General features: G+C 45.8%; 1 protein-coding gene across 2 annotated transcripts; it reads right to left on the bottom strand.

Moving 5' to 3' along the window:
• Positions 1-1,489: 1,489 nt before the first annotated feature.
• PPP1R3B (protein phosphatase 1 regulatory subunit 3B) lies at positions 1,490-9,490 on the bottom strand. 2 transcript variants are annotated; one of them, XM_037128741.2, is made up of 2 exons: positions 9,222-9,490; positions 1,490-3,541 (listed from the first exon to the last, which is right to left on the bottom strand). In XM_037128741.2, exons 1-2 carry the CDS (start codon positions 9,356-9,358, stop codon positions 2,659-2,661), a joined length of 1,020 nt encoding a protein of 339 aa, XP_036984636.2. In that variant the 5' UTR covers positions 9,359-9,490; the 3' UTR covers positions 1,490-2,658. The 2 variants fall into 2 exon arrangements, with proteins under 2 accessions (XP_036984636.2, XP_036984637.2); XM_037128742.2 differs by lacking the exon at positions 9,222-9,490 and adding an exon at positions 8,510-9,193.
• Between the last annotated feature and the right edge of the window lie 8,092 nt (positions 9,491-17,582).

Raw genomic sequence — 17,582 nt, 5'->3', positions numbered from 1 at the left:
CGAGAGAAAGAAACCCACTCAAGTGCTTCATCTCCTCCAAGAAACACTGAAAGCTTATTTATTACATCTTTATATAGTCCAGCTTATTTATTGCACCTAATTTGCAAACGCTAACTCAGGGCATTTTGGGGAATAAATAAGAAACAAAAGTGGAGCTGCTTTCCCGTTCCTGCACCACAGGCCCCGTTGCAGGAGGCCGGGCCTTTGGGGCAACTCAGGAAGGACCCCAGGACTGAGGCCATTTGTCATCCTAGCCAAGAGCTGTGTGAGGGCCAAACCTACAGGCCAGGTGCAGGGAGGTCTACAATCTGGAAACTTGCCTCTCTCTAAAGCGTGGAGACCTGTGAGCTGATGGAGACCTACGAAATGAGAGGTTCCATTCAGGCAGTTCTTGAGGCCATCTGGTGACAATCAGGGAGAGACTGGGACAGAAGGAGAAAGTCTGCTTGGTAAACAGGGGCTGGTATTCTTCAGAGGCTCCTAGCTCACTGAATGGCAATGCTGATGGGGGAGCTGGGCACCAGACTCCTTAGTCGGAGTGGGGTCTTTGTGAGAGGGTGAGGACTTGCCTGGTGGGTGAGGGTCCCAGGTGCACAGGCTGGGGGGCTTGCAGCCAGAGCCGCCAGCAAAAAAAAAAAAAAAAAAAAAAAAAAAGGCAGGGGAGGGCTGGGACTCAACAAGGGGAAAAGGAGGGTTTACAGCTGTTCTAAAAGAGATACTTAGAGATACTTATCACAGAATCACCCTATTTCAAATTTTGACACAGGAATGTCTTGGGATCACTATATTATTGAAAACCATAGAGAAATCACTTGAGGCATTTTTCTCAGGCACACAGAATGATCTCACTACCTTTAGTCTGGTAACGTTCGAGTGCAGCTCACACCTGTCCGGGAAGGGAGGGGAAGGGAGGGGACTCCTTAAGCCAAAATCAATTCATGACCTATATAAAATCAGTTTTTCTTCCATTCAGTTTAGATTTACACTCTTAATGGCTCTGATCAACAAGATTTGTAACACAAAGTACTCTCTGTGTACTTGATGTGAGATACGCTTAGATAAATCACAGTTCTGTCCAACTTCAGCACAAGACGAATGTGATTTTCCCATAAATTCTATTATCCCGGAATCCCTCAGGGTTGCCCACCTGGCAGAAGCATAGAGAATAAAGCACTAGATTGCAGACTACTAACAGCCTTTTTTAGGAAGAAGAATTACATCAAACACCACTTAAAGAGCATTTTAAAAGTCAAAACATTTTAAAGTTCATAAAAGAAACAAACAAAAAAAACCCACCACCAAACTCCAGGAGCCAAGCCAGACACTCTGTCCCTGCCTGACGCTCATCCACACAGAAGCGGGACACCCTTCCTAAGTGACCTGGAAAATGCAAACGGAAGGTCAGTCTTCGCTGCCAGAGTCCAGGGGCTGAGTCTCTGCCTCCTGCCTCCCTTCAGGAAACCTCACTTGAGTAAATCAGGCAAAAGGAAACTGAGAGTGTTGTTTAATCTCCAAAAACAAAATCAAAACAGAACCCCCCCTCCACCTTCTACAAATACATATGTAAAAATATTGTAAACCACCCCAAGTACAAACCAGTCCCACCCGGGGAAAGTCCCAGGGTCTGGGGAGCCCTCTGACAGTCAAAGTCTCGGGGTCTCACAACGGTGAGGGTTTGTAATCCCTCAGTCCAACACGCTGAAGAGCAACCGACATCCGACGTTTCAGACTTGCGATACGTAGGAGAACTTCGGTTTTTCTCCCCTCCCGCTTCACGTAACCATACTCACGTGCCATAAATAAGAACACCCAAATCAAAGCCCCTGGGTGCGTATAAAGTGTCCTGGACATTGTAAATCACAGCCAGAAGAAAAGCAGACATTTTCCGAAGGCACCCCTGTCATTGAGCCATCTGGTGACGCAGGTTAAGACTGAGTACTTAGCAAGCTCCCCCAAAAGCCAAGAGGAGAAGCCAAAAGTGTCCCACTCATGACTGTCCTGCTGTCACAGACACAGTCTATACCACTGACCAGAAGCCAGTTACTTTGGGTCAGAAAGGGGAAGTGCCCATCTCACAGGCTGATTTCCCTTTCTTATCTTCTCCTGAACATCAGGCGAACTGTTGAAGAAAAACACATGCACACACACACACAAAATGCGCGCAAAGTATGCAGAACACATGGACGTGGGACAGCAGCAACAGGCAGGAAAGGCCTGGCTGGGTGGAGAACACCCAAAGACGAGCAGCCAGGATCCACATGGTGGCTGGGGACAGTGACATGCAAGTGACTGACTTTCCCAAGTGGCTCTTCCACCCAGCCCGGGCACCCTCCAAGTTGCATCGTTATGAAGCCACCATGCTCCAGTCTCACCAGCACAGCCTGCAGCCTGGTTCCTGTCCAGGCCCTTTCTGGCACCATCCTGCCCAGCCAGATGCTGTGGTTGCCACAGGTGCCAGCACACCAAAGCCCCTCTGAGCGTGAAGCCAGTTCTGTGATCTAGGCCGGGCTGGACTTGCTGGTTGAAGGGAAAACTGCATAGGATCCTTTCTTTTCAAAAACTGTGCTTAATGGCAGTTCAGCTATTCTCTTGGCTTCCATCTCCATCCCACCGTGAGGGCGGCTAGGCTTGTCTGCACCTGCTGGGACCTCCCAGTCACTAATAGTAGGGCCCTAGCTTTTCGTACCCTAGGTAACTAGGCCACTCTGGAAACAGACCATAGGAACAGCGAGGGCTTCCGAAGTTGTCGAAGGATATTCCAAAGTCTGGTCCATTGTGGGATTCGGCTGTCCCCTGCGTGGATTTTAATTCCGCCCGCGTGATCCGATAGTTTTTGCCCTTGTTGCTGTCCCAGTAGGTCTGGCCGTTGCACTCATAGCACACAGCGAACTCCATCCTTTCGTAAGACTGGATTTTCTCAGGTAAGCGAATGTCAAAGGAGAACGTGTCCCTGTCTGAACTAGAGTAGGTGTCCTTCACGTACCGACAGGGAAAGTCTGTGAAGCTTTTCCAAGTGTCGAATGTCATCCTTATTGTCACCGTCTTCTCAAACGCGAGGTTCTGCACCTTCACTGTGCCTGCGATTGCTTTGTCCTTCAGCACACAGTTCTCCAGGCAGACGTGGTCGGTCTGAAGCCGGTTTCTGAAGTCTAGGTAATCTGCAGAAGGCTGAGGAAAATCCAGCACAAAGCTCTCGCTCTCTGCTGTCGTCAGACTCACAATGTTGTCTAGGAGCTCGGTGATGTTAAACGGAATATCTAATGGGTCATCAAACTCCGAGAACACTTTGACCATTGTCAGGGCCAGCCCCTGGTTGTCTGCGAAGGACACTCGCTTTTTCACCTTTTTCTCCTGGATGGCGGGGGCCACCACTCCACTGGCTTCATTCTTGCTGCTCAGCTGGATACAAGGCCTCAGAGGTTTGCTCGGCTTCGATGAGATCTTGAAGGCAAACCTGTCTCTGCGCAAGGAAGGGGCCATGCAGCTGTACCTGCACTCTATCTCCACAGCCATCGTTGGGTCAGGGGAATAGGCTAGAACCCTGGCAAAAGGGGCAAAGAAAGAAAGAGCAATGAGATCAGACTGATGTTGCTTTCCTTCCTCTCTGTCCACAGGGCCATAGCTCAGTTTCAACTCCGCTGTGGTCCAGCCCGACCTTGGTTTCAAGGGAGATGAAGAGTGTGGAGTGGGGGTGGGGAGGAAGAGGTCCAAGGTCAAAACAAACAAACAACAAGTATGGAACCACTGGTTGTAACACTAAGTTTATAGGCTTTTCTGTAATGATCTGCTATGAGGATCAATAACAGCGCAGACTGTTTGCAGAACTGCCCAAACTTATCTGACTAGGGAACCCTTTTTGTGGAGCATCAAGCAGGATACTTGTTCTGAGGTACATACTTTGGTAGATGCGGCTTTAGTTAAATAGAAAGAAATGGATTCATCCCATAAATATGGATTAGTGTTGACTACATGCCAGACATTTCGATGTATACTGGACTCGAATAGTGTAGACGAACACAAACCTACTTTTATTAAATGTACAGTAGGTTTTTATAACCCAGTATACCTTTCTTTAAAAAAACAGCAGGTTAGTACTTTTAAACTTTTCATATAGGTGAATTTTTGTTTTTTTGCTACAGTGAAAATAGCCTCTATAAGAATAACAGCAAACAGAATCATTCTAAAGATTAGGTTAAATCTGACTTACGAATACTGTATTTTTCTTAAGTGAAAAAAAAGCTTAATCAAAAGATTAAAGACACACTTGAAAAACATACTACAAAAATCATGACAGCAAAGGGTTAGTGCCTTAATATGTAAAGAGTCTTACAAAACAATAACAATGTCAAGTATTTCACATACAAAAATAAGAAGGCATGCATAGGAAATTCATGAAGAAATTTAAAAGTGGCTCATAAATATGCAAAATGTCCAACTTTGTAAGTAATTTAAGAAAATTAGATTAGGAAACAATGCCCATTTTTACCTACTGAATTAGGTCAGAATTTTAAAAGATGATACAAATACCTGTATTAATCCAAATTAGTAAAACTTTTCTAAATATTCTTATTGTTTTTGGTTCTAATATCACATGCAGGTCTTTATCTTAAGGAAATAATAAAAATGCATGGAGGGGAATGCACTAAATGCAGTAAAATGTTCAACGACAACATTACAGGGGGAAGGGTGAGAAAATAATAAAATAGCCAATAACAGGTATTGAGTTAAAAAATCAAGTGTACCACATCCATGGGATAAAATTTTATATCATCATCAAACCACTATTTGGAGAAAGATTTGAACGGCACTAAAAATGTTAATGTAAAAAATGGAGAGGATGAAACTATACACAGACACCAGGCCCGTGGGCAAAAATAGTATATTATGCATATTCACAAAAAAAGGACTAGAGATACACTCAAATCTGTCAGAATATCCTGTTGATGTGATTTCCGGAGATTTGTTTTCTTGCTTACATTTTCTAAATTAATATCCCTTCCATAATCAGAATAAAGTGAATCTAAAAAAACCCCACAGCCCTCAACTATTTCAAGATTTGCCAAAATCACACTCAGCACAATTCCCTCAATAAAGCTGGGCAAATTTTAGCTTTCTAATTATTATGGCAAATTCATGTTCTGATTTGACAGTTACAATGGGCTAATTGAGAAGTCAGAGATGAAGCCAGGTTTAAACTCTCCAGTCTGAGAATCACAGAATGCAGGAACCGGTTAGTTCCCAGACATGCCCCCCTCGCTACGGCAGGGAGGTCGGTGTGCGGCGCTGTGTTGGGGTGCTTGCTCTCAGGCCTCCCCCAGTTCCCACCCCACAGCGGAGGTGGCAGGGCGGTGGGTAGTTAATTAAGGAGAAGTGACAGCAACCTTTGTCCAAAATGTTGCTCAGAGCTGGGACCACTGCTTAGGTCCAATAAATACTATCTCATTTTTACCTTATGATTTTGGTTAACCAAAGACAGTGAAAACCATGAGAAAGGACAAAGACATAACGGTTTGATCAAAAGAATTTTTCCAAAAGAATTACAGCACTTCCCTAGGATGCAGGAACCACTTAGCGATGACCAACTGGAGAAACATACGCATTCTGAGACAAATAAAACAATAATTTACAGCTATAAGGTAGTTATCTAAACATTCATTTTAGAGGGTATTTGTCTTATGTTTCCTCTGTAACAAAGTCAAATGAGCAAAATGATAAGGGCGATTAGCTTTCTACTATCTGTTCTTATACCCCTGCGATTGTTCTGGAAAGGAGTGTTCCAACTGAGTTGTGCACAATACCTTTTAAGAGTGTTGACCAACAGGTTCAATGAAAAAAAAAAAAAAAAAAAAACTACATAACAAAAAAGCCCTTAACTTACGAAATAGTTGAACTAAGTTTTTCCCTGGTCCATTGCAAAACTTTGTTAGAATGTACTAGAATTACCTCTTCAGCTCTAAACTTCAACACAGGTAGTTTTTGTTGGTTTGTTTTTTATTCAATGGGAATGAAAAAACCAAGCAGGGGGCAAGGCCCTGTATCACAGCCCCTCCCACTCTGCCCACTCTTGACAACCCGAGTATGAATGGAGGGAGGGGGGCTTCCTCCTTGGCCACAGCAGCTTCCTCCTTGCCTGAGTCAGCACAAGGTCAGCTGCAAGTTCCCTCTGCCCAGCCAGCCAACCTCGTTTGTGCTTTCCCACACGACATCAAAACAGCTCATTAACAAAAGGCTGGGAAACTCCTGAGATAGTGTGGAAACAGTTCTAAAGTAGGGGAATCAGTTGAAGAATGGAGATTTGATTAAGTTACACTGTTTGGACTCAGAGGTGGAAATCTGCCCGGGATCCCTTTTAGCACCAAGCTGTACAAACTAGTGGAACTGGGGGTCAGGTGGCGAGGTTCCAGTAGTAGCCAGAGCTAGTTAAACAATTCCACTGGCACTTTCTAGAGCCTAATCAGTTTTGCAACGTTCTTCCACGAAAGGCAAAAGCAAGGTTAACTACCCGTGGACCCAAGGGTACTGCCCCAGGGGGGTTGCACAAGCCACCCTGCCCAGCACCCCTTCACTTTCTCAGTGTCACCACAACTGGACATTCACCCCTGTGGCCTCCGTCTAAGATAGGATCTGACCGTTGGCCACTCTGCCTACCCTCACATGTAGATTCCAGTTTTACTAACTGAAACATTCTCCAAGATTCAGTCACCCAAGTGCTGGTTTGGTGTAGGCATTCCTCACGCATTGCTCAGGAATTCCCCAGTGGACTGTCACAGGGGTGACCATCACCCAGAAACTGTCCTAGCAACATGGTACTAGCTTCCTGAGTCCCCGGAGGGAAGGCGCCTGGACGGGCATTGGATGCTTGCATGGCATAGAAAGACCAGTCCCAGCCCAGGATGAGCCCCGCTGGACCGCAGGCCACTTCAGACGGACACGCTGCCGCTCCAGCCCTTTCCCACCCGGACCAGGGAATGTCAGTCACCGAGGCTGGCCCGAAGTAAAAACTGAACAACACACACATTGGACCCAGTGTGACACAGGAGCTGGATGCCAGTTCATGGCAGGACAGGATCACGAGAGCATGAGTGGCTGCTACTCAGACCAGCATGGATGCTCAAACACTTTGCTTCCAAATAGGTACCTGGGTTCACATTGGCCCTGTTAGGGCCTGGGCCGTGCCCAGGGGTGGATTTCAGTGTTCCTGGTCAAAAGCAGGCGAACCCCAACACCCCAGGAAAATCAGAGAGCACAGATGGATCTGCATGAAGGTTTTCCCTGTTCCACTAATGACAAAGAACACACCCCACCTGAAGACAGGTGGCTGGAGCTAGATGTCCTAGTGACTTTTCTAATGAAAACTGTAGGCTTGTAGAGAAAATAACCCCCTGACCATCAAAGTGTCAGCTGACCAACTGACTTTCTAGCCATGCCTTTTATAGGAAGTCTCTTTTTTGTCTTGAGACCAAGATATTTCTGTATTTCCCCCTCCATTGTCTTTCACTTTGATAAGTGAAGACAGACAAATAAGATGGACCAATGCTCCCCCACCCTGCACCAGGAACACTGAAACTACATTAGGTAAGCAGTCACAACTGTTCATAATTTTTCTAAAAACCTGGCCATTTACCCCTTCAGTATACCTTTATCCCCTCCCAAAAGGTTCGGTTGGCACAGTATGAGTAAAGCTGACATCCTTCTCTTTGTACTCTAACAATGGGGCCCTTATTCATAGCCTTAAAAGCCACTTGGATTCCTGTATCTTGTCAGACCATCCAAAGCATCTTTGAGATGACTATCTCTGGAAGAGGCTGTACATTACAGAAAGGAGATAAATTAAAATGGCACAGTCCCTGCCGTCTAAAAATGTCACGCATGAAACACGGAGTGCGGGCTTGGACATGCCACTGCCTAGCTGTACCACTTGCTCCAAGTCACTCAAAGTCTCTGGGCTCTAGCTTTCTCCTCTGAGGGCCCTTCTGGCTCTGACATTCGTGGTTGCCAAAAGTGCCTGATGGTTCTTCTCATCCCACTAACTTTCCGTCAACACCTCAACTTCACTTTTGTGGTAAGGCCTCCAGCTGGCTTCCTCCAGGTTTGGCTCCTGGACAACCCTGCCAAATGAACCATTTCCTCTCTCCTCTGCACCCCAGTTCAAAGCCCTGGTGCTCTCTTCTCCTGGACCCTGGTATTCCCAGGGAGGCCTGGCCACAGAAACCACAGGCTCCAACACCTTCTAGAAACTCTCCAAGTTCCCAAGTCAACTCTCTCTTCAATTTTCCTCCTCTTCTCTAGGAAGTGATGCCATGATGAGCCCCGAGCTTCTGATACGTCGTTCTGGACCCTCTATTACCTCTTTTGCAGAGAATCCCTCCCACACACCTTTCTCTGTGTTCAAAAGAGTGGAACATCTAGGCTGGAAGATCCTACAGGTCATTCCAGCCAAACCCTTCTCTGACCCACCCCAAGCCCTTCTACAATCCTCTGCCCCACCCCAAGCCCTTCCACAACCCACCTCTGGGGCCAAGGGGGAGCCCCCTCCCCAGCTCGCTCGCTGCTTCATCGGAGAGTTCAGAGGGAGGTGGCAGGGGAGGCCGCGGCCACCGGACTACGCTTGGTTCCCGTAGGAGGAGCCCAAGTTATTACGCCAGGGCGGAGTGGCGGGGCAATTCTGGCCGCGCCGCGCGAGCGTCCCCACGCGGCCGCCTCTTCCCAGCCGGCCCGAAACAGCCGCAGTCTGGGAACCTGAGGCCAGAGGGGACTCGGCTTCGCGAGACCTCGACCACCGCGGCGCTCACTGTGTCATCTCCCTCGGTGGCCAGAGAGACTATCAAGTGTGTTTCTTTGAGTTTTACGGTGAACCCAGTCCGGAGAGAGACGAATCGACTTTTTCTTGTGCTCCAGACCCCACCGCCCAACTCCGGAGACACACTCCAGGGACAATAGAGGGCAAGGGTATCTGAAGTCCCAGTCTGGCGGAGACCGCACCTCGGTGGAAAACGCGGCTCCGGTCAAGTTCCATCCCACCTCTCGTCCCCGCATTGCCCGCTCCACGTGGAAGCAACAGCTTCCCGGAGCCTGTCTAGACTGTTCCACCCAAGAGGAAAACTGCAAGTTGGACGGAGAAAGTGTAGATGGCCGGAACCAAAGAGGGTCTCCGCTGCGCGCCCCTCGCCGCCGTGCTGCCGCCCTGCGCTCGGACTCCAGGGTGTTGGGGAGGACTTTACCTGGTACAGCTCATAAGCCCCGAGGTGCAGAGGCGCCAGCCTGCGGCTCCATCAGTGCTAGATTGGCTGGAGCAGCCGGTGCGACAGCAGCAGCGGGGGCCGAGACTCAGGTCCGCGCCCTCCGCCGGCGGCCGCATATGTCCGTACTCAAGCACCCCGCTCGCCTCCTCCCGGCTCCCCGCCACCTGGGACTCGGGCTCCCAGCTGCAGTGTTGCTCCCTTTAACTTTCCTGCCACCTCTCCCTTCTCGGGATGCCATCCCCGACCCCCTTTCACGTGAACACCCAGGGCAGCCAATGGGTGTGCCCAGGACCGGAGCAGGGACCAATTGCTGCGAGGCCGCGCTCCTGGAGAGCACCGCTCCACCACGTGATCTGCTGAGCGGCGGGAGGGACAGGGCTGCAGTGTCCGGGCTGGGAAGGGCAGTGGGTCACCGTTTCAACAGAAAGGTGAAATTAAACAGAAAGGCCCCTGAAAAGAGCCTGGGGACAGGTTCCAGGGGCCAGAAGCTCTTTTCCTATAGAGGAGCATGCCATTACGGAAAGAGGCTTGACAGAAGCTGTTTGCAAAGTTCCTGCTTCTAGGCAAAGCCTTCTTACACTGTCCCACTGGCCCCGCCTTCATCAGCACACTTTAGCCTTGCAGAGCAAACCTTCCCCTACCACCTGCGGAGCCTGGAGATGCCCTGAGGAAATCCTGGTATTTCCCTCCAGTTTAGATGGCATTTCTCTGGGTAGTTATTCCCAGCTCCTGAGATAGTGCCCTAACAGTTATTGAATGTTTACTTGGTGCCCGTCTTGATCCAGGTGCTACCGAGATAGGAATACAGTACAGTTCTTTTTATACAGTTGTTATTGGGGCAAAGGACCAAACCCATTTCACAGAGGGCCAAATGTACATAATTGAGGGTTTCTCAGGTAGGTACCATACACTTCTTTTTTTTCTCAAATATTTGAGGGGAAAATAAGGGTGTGCATTATACATGGGTATGATGATTACATACCATGGGTATAATAATCCCGTGTATAATGCACACAAAAACGTAGGTGCATATTAGACACAACAAAGTAGGATATTTTAGCAGAAATTACCTGGCTGGAATCTGTTACAAGAATGACTTGGACATGATCTCTGATATATTGAGGTCTGTGGAGAATGACGAGATTAGAAGAGACCAAAAGCCCTTCCTCTCCTATGTGATCAATACATATATATTTATATGGTCACATATAAAAAATCTCTTTTATGATTAGCTTTGAGCAGGTCACTTTAGGGGCGAGGATCCCAGTTTTCTAATTTTAATGAATTTTGGAAGTTGATACTGGGGTTGTCATCTTTTCAAAGTGCCAAGTAAAGACATTGAATTAAAGAAAATAGATTTACCATCTTCAGTTACTATCTTTTTATTTAGAAAAAAAGTTCTCTTTAACAGCAATCACAGCAGAATGAAAGAAGGAACATAATCTGAGAGTAAAGACCAGTCCATTACATTGAATATATTTATGAAAATTCATTATATTGAATGTGGTATTTGGGAAATTCTGCTTTAAGGGATAGAAGAGCATTTCCTAACTGTGCTAATTGAGACTAAGACTCTAGTCAGCTACAGTAATCCAACAGAGGCCTTTAGCTTCGAGAGCTTCCCCACAGTTTCCCTGTCTGAAGGGCAATCATTGGCCCTCTTCCTTCTCTTTCCATGGGCAAGTCTGAAATAAGACCACCTGCAAAAGCGGCTATTGGTAGGTGGTTGGCAAATAAAGTTTCTGTGCAGTAATCCCATTCCCAAATCTAAACCCCCTTTATTAGCTGATGAGTGAGTTGAAGATTTATTAAGCCAAGTGTTGGCTGCGTGTCTCCAGTGTAGTGAGCGTGCTAAGTGCATGCTCAACGGTAAAGTGCCAACAGGTATTGCAAAATGTGTGCAGGCAAAGGGTGATCTGAAGCAAACTGAGAGGAAGTTGGGACAAGTGAACACTACTTTACAGCATTAGGGTTTGGAAGCATTTTCCTTACATAGATCTAGGAAACCTGAGTAATAATTTTCCTGGTGGTTTTGATCACTATTTCAGACCGAGAGAGTGGAGCTAAACCTACCAGTGGTATACCACAGTCTTGGTAGGTAGGAGTGTGGCATCTATGCATTTGGAAAGAACACAGATTTATTTGCGACCAGGAAAGAGCTGGGGTGCCAGCTTTGGAGGACCGTTCCAGCAGGATTCATAGCAGTCCAGAGCCCCAGAACCTGACAGCTCGACCGGCCCTTGGACATTGAGATCTTGCCTCACTCTCATTTTAGTGCAGAAAGAAAGCCAAAACAGACAATTTCAAGCCATTAGTCAATACATACCAAGTTCATTGATAACATTTGGCATTTTAGTTTTAATTTCAATCAATAAGACAACCCTCCCCTCTTCAAATAAACCAAAAAGACTAACTGTAGCTAATCATAGCTAATTATATTCCCATAAACTCTCCTTTTTTGTGTCTATTAGTGGTACCACTGTCTTTTTTCTTCCTTAAATATGGGCTCATCAGTGATTCCTTCAGTCCTTGTTTACACCCTTGTCCATTCATTCAACAATACTTCAGTCAGAAACTACTGTAAACCTGGGTGCCAGATATGGAAAAATGAAATATATCTTACTACTCTCTTAGATTAAATAATGAAGTGGGATAAACGTATGGAAGGTAAATCTCTGTGTTTTGGGAGCTAACAGGAAGGTTGGGCATATGTGGCCGTGGAGGCGAGGGTGGGAAGCGGGGGAGGTCAGAGAATGCTACTGAAGGAGTGAGCACTGAGCCGCATCCTGAAGGGGGAGTCAGAGTTTAGGGGTGATGGGAGAATACGTCAGCAATGAGCAAAGGCGCAGGGCTCTGTAGACTCCCCCGAAGAATTCCCACTGTGCTGATGAAAGCAATGTTTCTCTACGCATGTGTTAACATGATCTTTGTGCTCATCCAGGAGGTTGTTAAAAATATTGTTGTCTTATCTCCTTTTCAACCTAACACATTTCAAAGACAGCCCCAACCGAGGTCCTATCTTCATCCAAGATTTTAGAAGAAAAGTCTTTTTTTTTCCTTCTTAGAGTTATAACACTGCCTCTCTTTGAACAAAAAAAAATATTGTAGAGCAAATCTAAATAAAAATACCCAGCACGAAGAGTCGGAACTAAAGAAGAGAACATTCTTGTGCCTGATGAGAATAGAAAGGAGGAGAGACTTTCCAAACTGCCTGGGTCGGTTTATATTTAGACGAGTGAAGTTGTTTGCACCTGTTAAAGCTGCAGACATGTTCTGGGCGCATCAGGTTACCTGGGGCCCTCTGTCCCTCTTGCAGATTTGACTGAGAGTGGCTTGCTAGGTCATGTTTTATGGGCCAGGCAGATGAATACTTTAACCGAGGGATTCTGTGAGCCTCTATCAATGGAGGATTCATCCTTAGTATGGGAGAGCTTGACTGGTTTACATGTCAAAACTCTCAGAGACCATCAGGGTATTTTCCTCACTGTTGAGGGCTTTTGGGTTCCTGGGTGAATTTGATGTGGGGGTCCTTCTTTTAAAAGCTATGTATACAGAGCAGCTTTTATTCCATAGCTTCACGCCTTGTGCTATGCTTTTAACAAACCTGGTATAGTATCTTTCATCTGTATTATTATTTTTATGATTATAAAACTAATACAGAATCATTGTAGACATTGTGGAAAATATAGGAAAATGTAAAGAATAGAATCAGCACCATTTAGAAATAACTACCAATATAATTCACTGTTTTTTCATTAGGTATTTACAAGTATTCTATGCATAAATGTTAGATTACCATAATTATTTACTCCTGACTACTACTCATTTTTTAGTGTATTAGCATTATTATAATTTTTCAGACATACTTTTTAATGGCTGTGTAATATTCCTCCATATAGATAAATTATACTTTAACTGTTTTCTTATTGTGGAGCACTCGGATTTTTTCCAGATTTTGTCTATTGTAAATACATTTTGATAAGCATTTTTATGTTGAATCTGTGTCCACATCCCTGATTATTTCTTAAAACCCATTTCTTACAGAATACATATGTTCCTCAGACTCTTGATTTATATTGCCAAATTGTTTTTAGAAAGATGAGTATTGACTTTTTATTCCCACTACTGGAGAAAATTAAGAGTTAAATCATCCTAATAAGGTCTCGGTTTGTGGGCTTTGGGCAAATTAGAAACTTCATCTGACAAAAAAATAAACCCTCGCTGTATGAGGATTTTGACAAATTAGTCATATATTCTGTAACTGGGTGAAAATAGATACATTTCCTCATTTTTTGCTTTAGCTTTGAATCTCAAAGTACACGTTCAATTTGGGTTATGAGTGGGGACTTCATAACCCATATTATTGACTTAAATGGCATTAAGTGGTGTCTGGTCAGAGGGAAGATGGAGAGGTTGGGAATGAGGCAGTACCGCTGTGCCACAGGCTTAAAAAGCAGAACCCAGTAGGTATTTATATTCTCTGCTCACCCGTTCCCGATTCGTGACTGGTGTGGTCATAAATTATATTTAAATATGTAACTGTATACACATGATGCAATGTATAGCATCCAGAATTTCAGGACAAGTGGCATGCCTTTTTGCCCAAAGAACATGTCGAGCTGCTTTTAGGATTGGGACAGACCATTTGGCAGCCGCGTGCCTTGTACCTGAGGTCTGGGCAGTTTCTGCTGCATGTCCAGAGTCAGATGCCTCGGATGCAGTGGGTACTTTGGGGGTTTGTGTAAGCAATTGTGTTTCAGCCGGTTCCATCCTGTACTTACAATACGGCCTGGTTCCTACTCTTAGAAATAGGCAATGATATAATTCGTATTAAGAAAACAATGACTCACTTGAGCGATGAAGTAAAAAAAAATAAGTATTTATGCAACGTGACTTCAAAATGTGCAGAACGATCTTTTCCAGCAAGCTTTAATTTTCTATCACTCCCCGTTTTCTTTGAAATGTAGAGTCAGAAGCCGAACTGACTTCATGATTTTCCCTATGATCATTTGATATCCTCTAGAGAATTCCGACTTAAAGCCTGCATTCTTCCTCCTCGAAACTCATGGCAACGGTTTCTCCACACAGAGCCGCGGGCTGTCCTGGAGCTGGAAATGGAGCAGTTCAAGCTGGAAGTCGCCGCATGTTGAGGACGGTCCTCCTCTGCGCCTTGCCTGGCTCACGTTTCCGAGGAGGCGCAAAGCTCCAGAGCAGCGAGGGGGCCATCATCTCGTGTCCTGTCGTTATTTCATCTCCTGCATAATAAAATGCAGAGGACAATAGTACGTTTGTTATAAAGGCTACTCTAGTTGGTTCTAAAATTACACTTCACCAAAAACAACAGCCTGTTAGTATGAGTCTTATTTGGTAGGTAGCCAGGACTATAAAATACACAAAACCAAACTTTGACATTGTTTTCAGCTAAGCCTTGGAGGTGGACATCACCGTATATGAAGCCTTAGCAAAGATATTTGGCATCATTCCTATTTTCCTCTGTTAATTGGTCGTTCCAAAGATTAGTAATTAAGCAATTATCTTTCCTATAAGTCAGCATTAATCATCAACTCTAAGGGACAATACCAAGTCATAGGTTATGAGGAAATAGAAGCATTACAAAGTGGAAGAGATCTCTGGTTTAATTTCTTGCTAAAATTCCTAGGAAGACACAAAATGGTGAAGGCTCGCATAACCAACCCTCAAGGCCTAGAGACAGGGAAACGCAATGCTTAGGGGCTCAGTCATCTGACGGTGCTGGGTCTGAAGACCGACTGCCACCGTGAGCTCTGGGCCTTGGTCATAAAAATGACTTCCCAGTTTTATGACTCATTTTCTTATCCGTAGAATGACGACACTAATGCCTACCTGGCAGGTACTCAGAAGATTTCCTGGAACATTTTATGTGTAACTGAGAGGACTTACTCCACAAAACCCAAGTGCAACAAAAATCACATTTCTGGATTATTCTAAATACAGTCAGAATCTGGAAGGTCAGGAAGAAGCTAAATATCAGCTGGCTCACACGGGCCCTCAACACCACAAACATGCCCCTTGTTCTGAGTCTGTGGTCCTTGTTTCTGATGCTGCTACTTCTGCAGCCCATCCTCTGTGGCGCTCAGGTCCCCGCTGCTGCTGCTCAAGCAGGGTTCAAGGTGATGCCTCCTTAGCAGACCCGTTTCGAAGTTTAGGTACTCCCAGGTCTCAGCCCCTTCTGTATGAGCGGGGTGCCCACTTCCATCACCTGTAGAAACTTCAGATCCTGCAGCTCACACACTCTGTGAGTGAATCTTCCCACGAATCTATAGAAACACCATTTTCTGTGCCCTCCCAATCTTGCACCGTTCCGGTCTCTTTCTGGAAGGACCCCACATTCCCTAACAAAGGCTTATATGGGGCAAGTTCTTCAGACGCTCCTGAAAACAGGAAGGACCTATTTGTACCTCATTCAGGCTAAAAGAGCCAGTACTCAGGAAAAAGATCTACCTTTCTCTCTGGTGTAAGGTGCTGGGGTGTGTGAGAAAAAAAGCACAAATTTAAACCCTGACATATTTGTAAACTGCTGAGCACATGGTAAATATTCCAAGGGTATTACTAGTGTGCATAATACCTCATTTGAGGATAGGTGAACAGAAATAACAACTACGATGTACCTTATAAAGACGGAGAAAAGAATATTTCTGGACTCTGAAAAGGAGCAGACCTCCGAAACATGTGTACTATAGGAAACAATATGGAAATTTAAGACATCTTTGATTAGAAGACCTAGTGATACAGGGTGCAGCCAAGGGGGGGGCCCAAAAAAGGATTTGGAATGGTGTCCAGAATTCAAAGTGTATAGGAATATTGGAGAGACATATAAGATGTCCTTCACCCTCCCCCCGCGCCCCCCCTCCCCGGGGAAGTGACGAATGGAGCAGGGCCATTGAGAGCTGTTTTGCATAGCAACAGTTCTGCAACTAACCTCTGGAATGGTTATTTAACATATCTATAACCTTTAACTGGTTTCATAGATATGTTAAATAGCTGTGGCCCAGTTTTGAGCCAGGGAGAAGGGAGTGGCTGGGACCCAGGGTGTAACTAGGGCCTGTGCCCCTGAGTGAGAAGCACCAGTGTGAGAGCTTGGAAAAAGATGGGCTCCCGGACACGGGGATATAACTGCCCAGGTGAGGAGAGGGCCACGAGGTTTGGGGCAGAGTGAGGACCCCCCTCTTGGTGAGGTGAGGGGGAGAGCCATGCGGTTTCAGCAGAGTAAAGGACCCCCGCTTGGTGAGGTGAAAGAGGGAGCCATGTGCTTTTGGCAGAGTGCGGACCCCCTCTTTCCCAGGTGAAAGGGAAAACCACGCAGCTTTGCCAGAATGGAGATCCCTGCAGCCAGGTGAAGAAGAAAGCCACATGCTTTTGGTGGAGTGCGGACTCCTGCAGCTTTGGTAGAAGTGGCCCACGCGGCTTTGGGTGCCCCCTTTGGCTGCGTGGCCTGAAAAGCAAGAGAGACTTTGACTGGAACTGGGTACAAAGGACTCTTGCCAGTGGACCATGAGAGGGTACCACAGTACTTTGGATTAACTCGAGAGAGATCCTGCCTGCACAGTGACACAGCTGACGGTGCCTGCGACCTGCAACACAGACGTGTGCTCTTTTCCTGATTTACGGTACCCGGAGTTGGGACAGTGGGAGAAGGGAGCGCTGTGTGGGTGGAGGTGTATACCCTAAAGGACTTTGATATTTTAGTGGAGGCATCAGGCCTGAATAGCATTAAATAAACATTTTGTTTCCTTTTCACAAATCTCTGGCATTGAGAGATGTCTTTCCAATTGGCGGCGGACAGAGGAGCCCAGTAGATATTAGTATTCCCTCCTTGGGAGGGGCCCCTGTTATGTAGCAATATTTGGCATCCCTAGGTGGGCCAAATATTGTATTGCCCCTCCCTCGGACCTCTTGTTCGGTAACAATAGCCTTTATGAATTACAGAAAACCACACTCAGAGAAGAGGCTTAGGTAAAAAGGTAGCAACGTGATTTCTTTTTAATTTAGAAAATTTCATTTAGAAAGATGTGCATTTATCCTACATGGTTCATTGCTTTCTTAGGTAGTTCTCCCATATAATACTTTTTGTTGTAATCCCTTACTAAACTCTAGCATGCATTTTGAAAAGTAAAAAAAAATTAAGTGTATAGAATAAGTTGTCATAGTACCTCTCCCCTAATACCACAGCAGTCCCTTTATTCCCAATTCCTGTCACTCTTCCCCACAGAGGTAAGAATAATGTCTCTAACACCATAGCAAGGTGGTTTCTTACCAAAGGAAACCCACTTTCCCCGTGCAGTCCAACCATCATGCTTCTCG

This window comes from Artibeus jamaicensis, unplaced genomic scaffold (assembly GCF_021234435.1).
Source record: "Artibeus jamaicensis isolate MK-2021 breed Jamaican fruit bat unplaced genomic scaffold, CSHL_Jam_final scaffold_833, whole genome shotgun sequence".
Taxonomy (NCBI): domain Eukaryota; kingdom Metazoa; phylum Chordata; class Mammalia; order Chiroptera; family Phyllostomidae; genus Artibeus; species Artibeus jamaicensis.
This window is presented reverse-complemented; position numbering and strand designations above follow the sequence as displayed.